This window comes from Alosa sapidissima, chromosome 7, assembly GCF_018492685.1.
Source record: "Alosa sapidissima isolate fAloSap1 chromosome 7, fAloSap1.pri, whole genome shotgun sequence".
NCBI lineage: Eukaryota > Metazoa > Chordata > Actinopteri > Clupeiformes > Clupeidae > Alosa > Alosa sapidissima.
Genome location: NC_055963.1, coordinates 13,486,977 through 13,503,036, shown reverse-complemented (window position 1 = coordinate 13,503,036; position 16,060 = coordinate 13,486,977). Strand labels below are relative to the sequence as shown.

Sequence of the window (16,060 nt, the reverse complement as noted above, 5' to 3'; positions counted from 1 at the left end):
TGGATGGGAAATGTCATAGCTGGCCCCACTTTTACTGATAAGACACACTAGGAGACATTTAAGTATGTTAATTAAATATACAATTTTATTACTCAAGATGTTTGAAAAATTGCAAGCGAGTCACCTTCTCTATGGCTATTTAACCCTCCGCCTTTACTGGTGTGACGGGTAGAGGGTGACCGTGTTTGTAAAAAATATCCTTTGCAAGCATCCCCCCACTTTGTAGCACCAGTGCAGAACAGACTGCACAAAGTGTTTGGGGCAGTTAACACAGATGTAGAGGCTTACACATCCACACAGTATTCCCTTGTTGCTCATTGACTGCAAATCCAAGCATCTCTCAATCAGATCTTCCCAGGATCTTCCTTTAGGGTGACCGTTCTATTGAACACCAGCTGTAGGGAGGACAAAACTTGTTACTACCACACTCTATGACTGAACTGAAGCATCTGAGAAATGCATCTCACACACTGAATGACAGAGAGCCCCCCTCCTTATCTCAAATTCTTACCTTTTTTGGTGTGCTGTCTGGGTCCACAGAGAAATAGCCCACTCTCTCAAATTGGAACTTATTGAAGACCTTTGTATTAGCTACAGACTGGTCTACTAAGGCATCTTGGATAATATGGAGGGAATTCTGGAGGAGAAAATGGGTATGGTTATCATCCCAAGGGCATATGGAGGAAAAAAGCACAGAGAAGGTATAAACATGGTTAAGAAGAGACTCACTGGGTTGATGTCACTAAGGAAGCCACCTGGCACCTCTGCAGAGTCCTCTGGGTTTTTGTGTAGGAACCTGAAGTAAGAGGAACAGCAGTCAGACATTCACTGACTCATTCACTTTCACAGGGCATCACACTCTTCAAATACTTATACTAAATTATGTTCTTTACTTTTAAAACATTTGTTTAACTATTGCCCTTTTATGATTTTATTTTCTATTACTCTTTGCTTTTGTTTATGTGAAGCACATTAAATAAACTTGAAATACAAACACACACACACACACACACACAAAGAAGAACACAACTCACAGTCGCTCATAGAGGCGCACTTCACACTCCAGGGGCTTGCTGACCCAGTGGATGAAGGCCTTGGGCTTCTCAGCCGAATCGGTGGTGGCACACGTGACCTCCAGCTCAGTCACTTTACCACTGGCGTCCTTGGAGACGAGGACAGACAAAGGTGAACAACTGTATTAGTCAAGAATCGGGTTAATATTGAAAACCTTGAACTGGATCATGTCAATGCTCCTTGGTGCAGTCAGTGAAGAGGGTATTCCGTCTCACCTTGATGACACGCTTCACAGAGATGACGTAGCCGGCATGCCTCAGGCCCACAGGCTGGTCAGGAGTCAGACGCTTGTAGCCCTTCTCCATCACCTATAGGAGGCAGTGTAGAGAATGCAAGAGTGAGATGCGACAAACACAACAGAGCAAACACATACACACTTGCTTTCTACATCAGCTACCAGAAGCAAAGTATATAAATACTTGTGTAATCTGGTATATTACACCTGAGTAACCAAACTCATACCTCTCTGAAGTCACTCTGTTCGATGTAGACAACTCTGGAGAAGGGAACCATGTGACTGCCCTTTGCCTCATTTGCAGGGAAGTCAGGAACGCGTACAGACATCTGTGAAGAAGTCATGAAAGAGAAAGAGATGAACATGTTACACACGTTACACGGGAAAGAAGGATTGCTCTTTTAATAGAGAGATCTTTCTTAGCATTTTCTAATGCAGACATCAGGTCTGTGTCTACCTGTGACTCGCTGGCCAGGTTGGTTATGGTCACTTTGAGGGGTTCGAGCACAGCCATGACTCGCGGAGCCTGCTCATTCAGCACCTCCCTCACACACGCCTCCAGCAGGTGAGGCTCCATGGTCACCTGGGCCACGGTCACTCCCACCTGAAACAGGATCACATCAACCAGTTCAACCAGCATCCTTTTGGCCTTTGGCTCATGCACTCCTTTCAAGCCCACATATGACACTGAACACAAAGGACACCGACCCTTGTGCCATTCTTATGTTTTGAACAGATGCAAAGTAGTACAGGAATGGATGCAACTGTGGAGGACACTCTCTGAGGCTGTTCAGATTCACAACCATGTAACCATGTAACCATGTGCAGTCGGCCCAGTCTGAACATTGGTTTTGTGGCCACTCCGTCCAGTCTTACCCGTGCACAGAAGTTGTTGATGGCCTGTGGAGGAAAGCCTCTCCTCCTGAGAGCAGTGAGAGTGAAGAGGCGTGGGTCATCCCAGTCCCTGGAACACACACACACACCAATTAGTTATTCCCTATAAAATGCAAACCTATGGTAACCAACAAGTACCCATAAAACACTTAAGCAACCAGAGTCCAACCAGTGTCTTCTAGTGCTTACATCAAGGCACAATGGCATCATATAAAAAGTCCCTTTTGAACTACCATGAAGTTCATATGACAGTACACATCTGTGAAGGCGGGTGCTGTAGCAGTGTGTTTGTTGCCTACCTGACGACTCCCATCTCCACCAGCTTGATGATTTTCCTCTTGGAGACCACGGTGTATGTGAGGTTGAGACGGCCGTACTCCCACTGCACTGGGCAGTACACATCTAGAGCATTACACAGCCAGTAGTACGATGACCGCCTGTAGGACACACCAGCAGTTACAACAACAGTACTGCACTGTGAGTATTGAACATATTTTATGGAATGTAACAATTAATCATCAGACTACCAACAGCAGCTCACAAATTCTATCCTATGATATAATGATCAAAAGACATTAATCCATGACTTAAGTTCATCAGGAGTTTGTGTCTGCCTTGCTGTCAGATCATGATGAGAGAGTGGAAGAATAGCTTTAAGGGCACACTTCTTTCTGCTTGGATTTGGCTAAATATAGCATCTCATCCAAAATTGTATTTCTTTTCAGTATACAGCCAGTGGCCATATTGCAACCAATGCCAATAAACCAACAGAATGATATTATCAGCAGGCCTGACCTTATTACAGATACATTGAGCACTACAACAAAACTACTGCTCATTCACGTATCAAGTACAATGCAAAGGCAAAATGATCTGAGGAGACGAATATTTAAAGCACGAGATCCACACAAACCTCGCCTGAAACTCTTTGGTGCAGAGTGAGTGCGTTATCTGTTCAATGGAGTCACAGAGACAGTGTGTGTAGTCATATGTTGGATAGATGCACCTGAAGAGAAAACAGACAGTAAAACAACTTATTTAGAGGTCTGAAATGTCCATAGACATGCTAGCTGTGACAAACATATTGCATTATGTGTACATTTTACTATGACATTTGTGCATCTATGTGCCATCATATTTTATTACACGGCTCTTCATAATGCTGCAGAAGGCCCATTCACTTGAATGGGCCTTCCCAACGTTCGGTGGTCTGTTATTTCACGATAACAGACCGCTGTCAAGGAAAATGGGTTTTGTGCTTCTTATTCATGTCTTTTATATCACTCTGCAAGTGATATAAAGATGTGTTTGCACTGTAGTACTTCAGAAAGCATTCAGTAAGAATTTTATATACCAACTAAAGTTTAATTTCACCGCTGGTTACAGCCCTTGGAAATCAGAAGTGACCAGGCCTGGTGTTTAACGAGGCTGTAAAAAAGTACTGCTGTACTGTATATTCCAGATGATGTATGTACCAGGTGTCTCCTGTCCGGTGATGAGGCGTGTATTTGATGCGGTAGGCCACAGGGTCCATCTTGCCATCCTCCATGACCATCTTCATCCTCAGTGTGGCCTCCCCCTCTGCGAACATGCCCTTCTTCATCCTCTGGAAGAGGATGAGGGACTCCTCCACGGGCCGGTCACGCCAGGGTGAGGGCGGCGCATTGTGGCCCTTTAGCTCCTCTCCGCGCTGGTGGCACACGTACGCTTGGCCCCTGTGGGTACGACCACACCAACACTTAGAGCAACACTAAGAGCAACACTAAGAGCAACACTAAGAGCAACAACACTTAGAGCAACACTTATGAAACCGAGAGACCAAGAGGAGGGAGGGGGGCACACAGTGACATAGAGGATTCACCCATGGAATCAACATAACAGATCAACAACACAGTGAAAGGTTACCTGCGAATGAGTTCCTCTGCCCAGTCATAAAGCTGCTGGAAATTATCGGAGGCATGCGTGACATCATATGGTGTATAACCTGCACAACATACCAACACAAACGTACCATTAGGACCCATAACATGCCAAGATGTGCTTTTAAACCATTAGCTGGCATGGAACCATTGACTTTACATTCATTCAGATGAATATTATATCATTCTGATGAATATTATATATAACCAAAACACAACAAACATAACTTCATACCCAGCCACTCCACCATGTCCCTGATGGCAGTGAAGTACTTCTCCTCTTCTTTCTCAGGGTTCGTGTCATCGTAACGCAGGAAACAAATGCCACTATTAGCCTGCAGAGACGGGGATTACAGAACAGGTCTGAGCAAGATAGTAAGAGTGGGGGCTTTAAACTATGCAGTAGAGCAGCCTGATCTGCAGTCAGTGCTATTCTCTGTGTGTGTGTGTGTGTGTGTGTTCGTTCATTGATGCTTCTTGCTATACCTTTGCATAGCCAAAATTGAAGTTGATGGCCTTAGCATGACCGATGTGGAGAATGCCATTGGGTTCTGGGGGGAAACGCGTACGGACCTAAAGGGGAAGAACAGCAAGAGCGCACTGGTTATATTTATGAGATATGTATGCATTTCTGCTGGCTCTGATAACACCCCTGCCCCAACACACACACACACACACACACACACACACACACACACACACACACACACACACACACACACACACACACACACACACACACACACACACACACACACACACACACACACACACACACACCTGTCCACGCGTGGTCTCTAGGTGCTTCTTAAGCAAGCTCATGGTGTTGGGTGTGACAACATATCCCTCGGTCTTAAAGTTCTCCCCTGTGGACACATGGCACATGAGTTTAAACTGCGGTGTTAGCCAAGAGGAGAAGAAGCCAATAAGGAACCTATGCAGATCTCTCACCTGGCTTATGAAAGTTTAGGGCCACTCCTCTCAACTGCTCCATGAGTGACTTAGCCTCCATCTTGACTTCCCCTAAACACACACACACACACACACACACACACACACACACACACACACACACACACACACACACACACACACACACACACACACACGGGATTAGGGAGGGAGGGTGAGAGAAAGAAAGAAAGAAAGAAAGAAAGAAAGAGAGAGAGAGAGAGAGAGAGACCAGAAAGTTTGACAGAGCTTAAACAATGGCTTTCATTTTTCGTTATTATGGTTTATTAGCAAACTCTGCCCAAATGACTCACCATTTACAGCCCCATCGACTTCCTGCTTCTCCTTCTCTGGTGCCTTGGCTTTGGGAGCCTGGAACACACATCTGGGGTCAGAGCTCACAGTCTCAAAGGGAGCTTGCACACTGCTCCAACAAACGGCAACAGTTGGGTCAGTGTGAGCCGGTCGTCTGTCTTTGTTGGCGTTTGTTGGATGGAGACATCACAGTGTGGACTGGCAGTTGGTTTTATGAACATTCTAAAGACTATTTCCAACAGCTGTCAACTTTAGAATGTTGGAGTTTGTTGGAGCAGTGTGCAAGCTCCTAAAGCCAAAACAAGTCAACACAAAGCCAACACACAGGGAGAGATGGTACTGTTTGAAACTTGAGATGTGTCATAATTTAGGATAAATGTTGTACAGAGGGCAGAGAGAAAATAGGCAGGCAAACACAGCAGTTCCATTCTTCTTATTTGAGAATGGTTATGATAAGATAAGAGAAATGTTGTCAGTAGCATAGCATGACTGAACAGCAAACAATCCAGGAGAGCTTTTGCTATCTGCAGTACTCCTTAGGGGCCGTTTATACGAGGACGATTGCGAAGGAAGACGACAAAATATTTTATCATAAGTGCCTTTCGTTTACACGGCGACCCCACCATCGGGGCTTGAAGACGCAAAAATCTGAAGACTCCTTCCAGAGTGTAGAGTTTTGAAGACGACCCGGGTTGCGTCTCCATCTAAACCAAAGATCCTTGATTACCTCTCTGGCTAAACTGTCAAATTAGAATGTCTGCGCGTGACGTACCGGGGTTCTATCACACCACCACCCAGCGGTCTGGAATGCATATCCAATCGAATATCACATACTCTTGCGTCTTCATATAAACAAAGATTTCCCCCTGAGATGCTCATCTAAACGCGAATAAAAAAATGAAGACGAGACGCCACTTCTGCGTCTTCTCTTTTCATTGTCACCGTATAAACGTAGCCTTAAACTGCATGTACAGTATTCAAGAGTTCCAGGATGGTCTAGTTGTGACAGTGAAAATATAAGGATGAAATGGTGGTCTTTCATTATATCCTGGTGAATGCAGAGGTGACCGGCTCAATGGTCCTGGGCCAGCCCACAACCCTGACATCAGGAGCCAAGCAGTCAGCAAACTCAAACTTCAACTCACCTTGGGCTTCTTCTCCAAGTCTGCCTCGGTCTTTGGACCCAAGATATGCAGGACCTGTCAAAAAACAAAAGGCAAAAATGATGTACAATGATACATGGAGTTCACACACACACACACACACACACACACACACACACACACACACACACACACTTACCTGCATGTCCACTTCGTTTTTTATGATCTTCCCATCAGCCCACTTGAGGCCAGCCCGGGCTTCACCTGTAAAAGACGCTCATTACTACATTGCTATAAATGAGGCATGTCGAGAAGACAGGGCGAACACAAACAGTTGAAAAAGCTCACCCATAAGCAGGCCCATGTTGAAGCGATACCTCTCCTCCTTCAGCTGGTTCTTGTACTTCTTGATGACCTGCTCAACCTGAACATGTAATGAGGGGTGAGAAAGAGAGAGAAAGACAGTCAGCCACATATATTATTTTTTGTCTTCTTTGAGACAATCTGTATGTCAGTGAGAAAATTCCACAATGATGAAACATACCACATCCTCAATCTGCTCTGGGGTGATGGCCACACCCACACCACAGGAGGACTCGAAGGCGCTGCGGTCTAAGGGGTCTTGAGGGTGGCTCTTCACAAACTCCAAAGCAGCTGCATGGACCATCACATACAAGAATAAATTAACAGTGAAAGCGAAAGCAAAAGCTTATGAAAGCTCTACTGACAGTGATTTTTCATACTATTTCATAGACTTTCAGGAGGCCTGCTGCAACCTTCTCCATACTTACCAGCTAAATGGTAAATCTGTGTATTTACCTGAGAGCTGTAAATCGGAGGTGATCTTGCGTTTGGCTATGTATTCTGTGAGGAAGCCTAGACGACCTGTATCCTTGATACGTGAGGCCATGCTATACAGAAGGGTCCCCATAGCCTTGTCAATTGCCGCGGACCCCACCACATTCTGTGCCTGAAAAAAACGAAAAAGAATATTAGTCCTTATGATGGTTAAACAAATTGACGCAAGGCAATCTCTACATTGCACTTAACGATACGTCAGCATGTCAAACAGAAGTTTGCTTGTCTCAGTAGAAACAAAAACAATGTAAGTTACAATGGACATATTTACTTTGACGGTCATCGAAACAATTATGTCGTGTAAATGTCAAACTTTGAGCTAAGTTACAAATGTAGATGGTCATACCAGATGATACTAGGACCTGGTTGGAACATCAGCCAGAAAGAAAGTGGCCCACGAAGAAGCTTGCACAGAGCTAATGTGATCTAAGCAAGCTAGCAAGCAGTCGAGGCTATGCTATCGCTAGTGACCCACATCGTGTTCGGTTCTCTGCTTACCTGGGCAATAGCATCCTTCAAAGTCGAACTGAGAGCTTCATTTTTAAGAGTTTCTTTAGCTTTCTGTTCGCTAAGCCCGATAGATACAAACAGTGTCGTCGCATCCGCCATATTTCACAGACAACCACACACGCCTCACCACCGGCCAGGCAGCATGGGGAACAGCAACTTTACGACGGGGCGGGATTACAATCACGGAAACAGCTCTGTGCTCCAATTATACAGCCGAAAGGCCAGGATGGGCCGGAGGTATGAAAACTTGCAGACAAATTGCGTCAGTCGCCAAAACTGTCACATTATATAACATTGTATTATATAGTGTATGTTACATTGTTTATCAATACAGTCTATCCTATTTTTTACAGTCTATGAGTCTATCTCACATTGTAAAACATTGTTTATTTAGGAAACAAGCCTACAGTAGATCCACATAAAATAGCCCAAGCCTATCATAGCCTATTTAAAACATGGGTATTAACATGTACACACAACCTGTAGCCTAGGCCTAATTAAGGCTACAAGAAGTGCAAAAATGATTTAAAGCAGTGGTTCTCAAACTGTAGTACGGGTAGCCTACCAGTTTTCTTTTTTTATATAAAGATCACTTCAAAAATCACTTCAAATTATTAATTCTTTCATTAAAAAAGTAGGCCTACATTCGTTTTTATATCAGCCAATAGGAGCCAGTAGGCTAGGCCTATAGTTTTACTGTATGGAGCATTAGCAAATGGTTGACATGCTAAGCTGTGATGGCAAGCAAAGGAGAAGGAAGCAGACATGGTGGATCAAAAACATTTATGCAATCATGGCTCCAAACGGGAAGTATTAGAAAAAGAAGTGTGGTGAATATGTTGAGCAGAAACTAAAGTTGGTGACAATGAGCCCAGAACAAGTGGTACTTGGAGAGCCAATTGTTTTCTGAGGTGGTACATGGGTGGTACCCATTTGAAAAGTTTGAGAACCACTGATTTAAAGAGATTTATCTCCCATGCTGGACTCAGTAGCAAAACTAACCTGATGGCATGCCTAAATTCCAAGTCTGTCCCTAGACTGAATGATAAACATGGTTCTTACCGATAGTCATTATCCTACTCGCCTAACCTGTTGTTGTTTTAACAGCAGGCTCCATCTTTAATTAGCAAACACTTAAAGTTAAAAGTTAATTGAAATACACTGATAAGAATCACTTTTAACAGTATAGCCTAGCCTACATCCAGACTTGGTCCAGCTTGTCACCAAGGTCAAACAGCAAATGATAGATATCTTTCACTCCTTTTGCTCCCCCTACCCACCCATTCTCTTTTGCTCTCTCAATGTTTAATGTTATTCATGGTGTTTTGTCTATACATGTTTGCTTGTGTGTCCTGTCTGTGTTTGTTTATTATGTCTATAGGCTAAAGTCAAATTATGATCTGTATGTTTTCAATGCTAAACAGGAAATTTTCATGCTGTCACCACTCCAGAACCAAATTCCTACCTCTTTATTCTCTATATTCTTCTCAGCCCCTACCCTTTACATCTCATTCGCACACCACATTACATACCTATTCCTCCACCCCCCCCCCCCCCCCCTCCTATCTAACTGACACCTGCACACACTCTCACACACACTATGCCCATCTTATCAAACATTTTCATAACTGTACAATCACAACATGGTACCACTTACATTCCTGACCTGGAACATCCGTGGGATTGGATCTCAGGCAAAGAGGCTCAAAATCTTAAATCATTTGGATAGTTTAAAAGCTGACATATGTCTCCTACAAGAAACTCATCTCTCAGAATCAGACTACACCCGCATCAAATCAGGACAATTCAATCACATTTTCTCATCTCATTACAATACAAAACAAAGGGGAGTTTGCATTCTGATTAACAAAAGAATCTCATTCATCCATAAAGCCACCATCACAGACCCAGAAGGACGTTTTGTCAACATAATCAATTCACAATACCCCTGTAACAATTGTTAATGTTTATGGCCCTAATACAGACAACCCAGCTTTCTTTCAGAACCTCTTCACCTCCATCTCAACTCTATCTGGCTGTCCCATCATAATCGCAGGCGACTTCAATACAGTGTTAGACCCCACAATTGACAGATCTGATCACTCTAAAAGCAAACGAATCTGGCAATCCACAAAAACAATAAAACAGTTCATGAGCGATTCTGGCATTGGCGATTGTTGGCGGCTTCAGCACCCAGACTCCAAATGCTACTCTTTTTTCTCTCTGGTCCACCACACCTATTCCCGTATTGATTATTTTCTAACCAGCAACTCTATAATGAAAAATATCTCTGATTCAACAATTCATCCCATAGTCATTAGCGATGCCCCAGTTACAATTAAATGGAACATAACTAACCAACAGCGACCAATTAGCAAATGGCGCTTTAATACATCCCTCTTACAAGACCCAAATTTCATCAGTTTTGTTGGGAGAGAGTGGGCATTCTTTCTAGAAATGAACGACTCCCCTGAATCATCTCCTTCCCTTCTATGGGAAACAGGAAAAGCAGTACTCAGAGGAAGAATCATCTCATATTCAGTATACAAAAAAAGAAGGAAAAAGAACAGGAAGTAAAACTCAACAATAAAATTAAACAGTTAGAAGAAACCAATACAAGCAACCCAACTGAAGAAACACAGGCAAAACTTAGGAAACATAAATTCAAACTCAATGAAATACTCAATAAACACACTCAATTTATGATTCACCGTCTAATGCAGGAAAACTTCCACCATAGCAATAAATCAGGTAAGTACTTAGCAAATCAAATCCAACGTAACAAAGAAAAATCAACAATCCCGGTCATAAAGAACTCAGCAGGGAAGCTAACCAGCTCACCTGAAGAAATAAATCATGTTTTTTACCAGTTTTACAATAAACTATATTCTTCAGAAATAAACCCCAACCAGGAATTCATAGACTCTTTCCTAAACAGCATCAAATTACCACAACTCAATGAGACCGAAATAAAAAACCTGGAATCACCTATAACTCAACAAGAACTGTTTGATGCTCTGAAACAGATGCCCGATAATAAAACACCAGGTCCGGATGGCTTCCCTGCTGAGTTCTACAAACAATTTTGGACCATCTTAGCTCCACTTTTCACCAGAATGATTAATGAATCAAAACAGAAAGGACGTCTTCCAACTAGTTCCACCACAGCCTCAATTTCACTGCTCCTCAAGCCCAATAAGGACCCAACATTGCCATCCAGCTACCGGCCAATCTCTCTCCTCAATGTGGACAATAAGATAATCGCAAAAATGCTAGCACACAGATTAGCAGAGGTCACCCCATCCATTATCCACCCAGACCAAACAGGCTTCATTAAAGGCAGAATTTCATCCACCAACACCCGCAGACTGTTTAATATAATGTGTCACTCCACAAATTTCAAGATAATACCATCATAGCAACTCTGGACGCAGAAAAAGCATTTGATAGGGTGAACCCTCTCCCAAAAAAATACTCTCCCAAATTGACAAAATTATATCTCGTTCAGAAAAAACAATTGGCCTGCCATATCGCAAATGGTAATCAGACTTATCAAGTACTCCCGGTGCCGACTTCTGGACCAAAATGTGCAAAAACATCTACCTCATGACAAAGAATAGTAATTTACAACTAATATAATACAAGGTTCTTCACAGATTTCACTTCACTGCAAATAAATTGGCTAAAATGGGGTTTGGTTCGGATCTATGCTCTCACTGCACACAAAATAACCCAGACACATACATTCATGCGGTTTGGCATTGCACTCCAATCAACCACTTCTGGGTGAGTGTCACAAAATCTCTCTCTTCCATCTTTGGCTGTCATCAGCATCCCCTTCCTTATGCATACTTGGTGATACATCCACAGTCAATTTAAGCAACTCCTGCAATAAAACACTGCTGGTAGCGCTGACTATCGCCAAGAAAACAATCCTCATGAACTGGAAATCTAAGAACAAAGTTCACATCACTCATTGGAAAAACTTGTTAACAGACTATATATCATTAGAAAACCTATCATCTACAAACTTAATCAATACTCAGGATACAACCTCTCCTTGGTACCCCTTTTTCACCTACTTACAGTCCTGACCCTCTTTGCCTGAGATCCATCTCCACACCATCATAACACACTTCATCAACAGATACACATATCATCGAACACTGGGCAGGGGATGGTAGCTGGAACTATTATTGTTATTATTATTATTATTATTATTATAAATAGCAAATAAATAGCATCCCCTTCTTCCCCTCCCCCTTTTATTTACATTCTCTGATAAACTTTACTAATTTCAATCTTTCTCTCTGCCTCTCTCATTGTTATTCTGCCGGGGCCCCATTGGATGGCTTGGGAGACTCGGTCCTGGCTGGTCGCTGTGTGGATTTGGCATTGGTTGGGTCCTGTGGGTTATCTATTGGCCTTGGGCCCCCGTTGTGCACCCTCCTCATGCGCTCATGCACACGCCTTGTCCTGGAAGCACACAGCACGCTTTACTCTCTTTTAATTGCACTACATGTTAGGTGACATTCATCAAACATAAACAAAAACTACAAAACAGGCTAGGGTAAGAGTGGAGTGCAGGTAGATGCCTCATCAGGTGTCTATCTGCATGCCTCACTTATTTTAATGCACACATTACAGAGGAGGCATACATCTTACACAGGGTAAGTGTGGTGTGCATTAGGAAATCCTGACAGATATTCACCATGCATGCCCACTTCTTTTAATGCTACACACTAGATAGAGCCCTCAACCTATCCATTCACATACATATTTAGGTCAAGAGTGGCGTGTTGGGTGGAGGTCTGGGGGCGAGGTGTGGTTGGTCGTGGTAGTGGGGGATGTGTGCATATGCTGGGGGCCTGGGTGGCACGCAGGTCCTCCCCTCTGTCAGCTCGTCGCAGTATAACTGCGGGGGCTAGGTGGATCTGTGGCCATTAATGGGTGCCCAGGTTGGCAATCAGTTATTCTTATTATTACACTTATCTTAACAGAATAATTACAACTCCTCTCCTCTAAAACCCTTCCTCTCTGTGTTCCAGCTTCTCTCCTCCTGGCCCAACAGCAAGCCAGCCTTACACATATGCACACACACACACACACACACATACATCCTCACACACTCACTACCTCTCACCCCCCACCCCCACCCCCATCCCAACACCACCTCATTCACACTCTCAGAGCTACCATCCGCACCCCCCCCCCCCCATCTTTTCATTCCGGTCATCAATTTCATCCCTGATCATCATATCTGTAATCATCCTGGACGCAAATCATCCTTAGCCTTTCTGTTATTAATGTTATGTTGTGTTAAGAAGCCAAGTCAATGTGATGCCTTGTTTAATTACAGTATGTGTATGTGTAATGTACATCTGTTTGTCTTATGTAGTATTCTTGTGCATGTCGTAGTGTTGCATTTTCTTTAATGTCAATGGTGTTTGCAATAAAAAAAATAATAAAAAGTGAAACAGTGATTGTACGCGTTTTCAAGCCCATAACATTTTTTTGTCACGTTCAGCAAACATCTCCTAGCTGCCCATCCTGTGAGTAGGCCTGTAGGCAGCGTAGGCTCCGAAAACTGACAACAAAGTGGGGGAAGCCTGCCCCCCAAACAAACAACAACAATATACCCTGTGTGGAGTTTCTCTGGGAAAGGGAGGGAGGGGTGAGCTACCTCTCCTGAAGGGAGGGGTGAGCTACCTCTCTGGTGTGTTTTGTTTGGTCCTTGGTTAAAATATGGGAGCGTACCTATGTTCCCCGGGTCCTATGTTCCCTGCTTTGTATGGGACCGGGGAACATAGGACCCTTTTTTAAAAACCTAACCATAACCATAATCCTAACCCTAACCCTAACCCCGAGTGGGGAACATAGGACCTGGGGAACATAGGGATGACCCCTAAAATATAATGTATGTTTTGGGCAAAAGCATCGGTTGAGAAATTTAAATCTAAACATAAACAAACGCAAAGCCATGTGAAATCGCTGACTGCACCTTGACATACCAGTCAACATGACCACTATATATTAATATTACTATTCATGAAAATGTCCAGATACAATGATTTGATTTAAAAATTTTATTTGAATTACTTCTGACAGTCTGTAGAGGAAGTTTTATGTTAATAAACAGATATCCTATGCAAGCAAGGCTGAGAATAGGAAACTGATGCAATGTTGATACACACTTACAGTAAAGGACTGTGGAAGTTCAGCTCTCACTATGTACAGCAGTAATGTAGAAAAATCTTCTAATGGCAATGACATTTACATCTTTTGAATTTTCAACATCAATATGGCATCCAATGAAGTTAATTGAATGTTCCCAAGTGATAACTCAATGAGGACCATGCATCACTATTATATTTATATATCATATATAATTTAGGTGTTTTTACAATCAAAAAATGTACAATTAAAATGACAAGTTTATCTATAGCACATTTTATGACAAAGGACAGAGACCATATATACACACATTCAAAAAGACACATCCGGCACTTTTCTGAGGTCTACTGTGCTGAACAGGATCTAATGACAGTGCACAATCTAACGTCCATCTGAAAAAAAGTGGGTGTGTTAAGAAAGCCATGTTACAGATATATGATGTTGATGACCTAGAGATATTATCACTGATTTGGTCCCATAGTCTGAGAATAAGGAAACCAAGGCATGGATTTAAATATAAGAAAGGGGGCAACAGAGACACCATTTTGTATTTAAACTCAGAATGCTTGTGCCTGTGGCTTGCCCGATGGTAACGCTGGGAAACATTTGACAAAGTGTCCCCGTAAGTGTGTCAACATTTATTTTAAGGACTTTTAGCCATCACAAAACACCTTTCACTATAACACAGGTCTTTTAGCAGTGTGCAACGGGCCAGAGAAGAGATAGGCTGAAATTTGCCCAAACTCAATCCAAACTCCTCTCGCATACGTGGATGAATCTTCCAAGTGTGTTTGGATTAAGCTTCAGTTTAGTGCTCGATCCATTTTGGCAGTTTTTTCTGGCCTAAGCCAAAAGGTGAATTTTGAGATAAATAACATGTGCCTGCATATAACATAACTATTTTTTATGTCTTGTTAAATATAGTTAAAGTAATGATCGATCTTGATAACATAAAGTTTGTGCATTCTCAAATTATTACATCTTTATGAACCTCTCAATATTAAATATGTATCAACATATTCCTAATTGAAGCAGTGCCACATATTATGCTGTAGGGTTGATTAAACTTATAGTTAAGGAGACACATTAGTTATGTTAAATTTATACATGTTTGCCATAAAATAAGCATTGGACAGATGAAGTTAGAATTCGGTAGTTCTGTACATTTGCTGAAATGCATAGGTTTGTAAAATGATACGTGTTAAGAACTGTACAGTAGCTGCACAATAATAGGAAACAAAGCATGTAGGTAAACCAGTCTGTGTGACATAGTTTGACCCTAAATTACACATGAAACATATGCAGCTAAGAGCTTATATTGACAAGGACCTGATCCTCGTCTCAGTACCTACTGGTTTACCATGTGTTATTCCAAATGAAACTAAGCTATGCTTGTGCAGCAGTCCTGCATGGTCAAAGAGTATTCTATAATGTGCATCGGAGCACAAAAACAATGTCATTGTGGGCATTGGTTCATGCTACAAGCAAGCTGGGTTGAGACCCAATCTGGTTTGTTCTGGTCCATCAGGTAACAGTTGAGAACTGTGGTCTGCAGGTAGTGACTGAAGGGCCATGGGGATTTGGAAAGAATGAGGTGGGGTGTGTTTGTGTGTGTGTGTGTGTGGGGGGGGCTCTACTCTTTTACAATGTCTCCTTTCTTCAGAATGATCTGCCGTTGCCATGGCGCCAGTTTTGTTTCATCATATCCTAAGGTTCGTAGTTTCTCTAGCTCCTGCTTCTCCTCCGACTCCTTCATGTTCTTTGCACGTTCCTCCTCTTTTCTGCAAGTGTATAAGGGGAGAGGAGAGGAGAGGAATTAATCTTTTGTTGTTTAAAATTGTTTGCTAATCTTATTACTCCAAACAAACTTGGTATGAGATGTATTTTATTTGTACTGCGGAAAGACAAAATTTGAAAAATACAATTGGACTTCCTGAAGCTGCAACACTGGAATTCCCATTTCTAAGTAAAACATTTACCACTAGGTGGCAACATTACCACAGGACAGACATTAGTGCAATAGACAG

General features: G+C 42.6%; 2 protein-coding genes across 4 annotated transcripts in view; both read right to left on the bottom strand.

The window, feature by feature from the left end:
* Window positions 1-81: 81 nt before the first annotated feature.
* qars1 (glutaminyl-tRNA synthetase 1) lies at window positions 82-8,026 on the bottom strand. Its single transcript, XM_042099377.1, has 23 exons — window positions 7,848-8,026; window positions 7,311-7,461; window positions 7,036-7,145; window positions 6,840-6,915; window positions 6,691-6,755; window positions 6,534-6,587; window positions 5,388-5,445; window positions 5,074-5,145; window positions 4,903-4,988; window positions 4,609-4,695; window positions 4,358-4,457; window positions 4,109-4,187; window positions 3,679-3,918; window positions 3,117-3,209; window positions 2,503-2,640; window positions 2,186-2,273; window positions 1,767-1,913; window positions 1,537-1,638; window positions 1,290-1,382; window positions 1,035-1,162; window positions 730-796; window positions 512-637; window positions 82-395 (listed from the first exon to the last, which is right to left on the bottom strand). The coding sequence occupies exons 1-23, from the start codon at window positions 7,956-7,958 to the stop codon at window positions 345-347; spliced, it is 2,322 nt and encodes a 773-aa protein (XP_041955311.1). The 5' UTR covers window positions 7,959-8,026; the 3' UTR covers window positions 82-344.
* Window positions 8,027-13,930: 5,904 nt separating this feature from the next.
* Window positions 13,931-16,060, bottom strand: part of espn (espin) — a 55,286-nt gene continuing 53,156 nt past the window's right edge. For all 3 annotated transcript variants that reach the window (XM_042097336.1, XM_042097337.1, XM_042097338.1), the window contains one exon: window positions 13,931-15,814. In XM_042097336.1, coding sequence (XP_041953270.1) covers window positions 15,667-15,814 — 148 coding nt within the window. In that variant the 3' untranslated portion in view covers window positions 13,931-15,666. The remainder of the gene's footprint in view (window positions 15,815-16,060) is intronic.

Bases quoted from the DNA above. Each gene is read 5' to 3' on its own strand.
- qars1 (XM_042099377.1), bottom strand. From the start codon at position 7,958: ATGGCGGATGCGACGACACTGTTTGTATCTATCGGGCTTAGCGAACAG. The intron at 7,462-7,847 runs GTAAGCAGAGAA...CGTTTTTTTCAG, and splicing joins TGAAGGATGCTATTGCCCAG to GCACAGAATGTGGTGGGGTC. The intron at 4,696-4,902 runs GTGTGTGTGTGT...CTTCCCCTTTAG, and splicing joins TAGAGACCACGCGTGGACAG to GTCCGTACGCGTTTCCCCCC.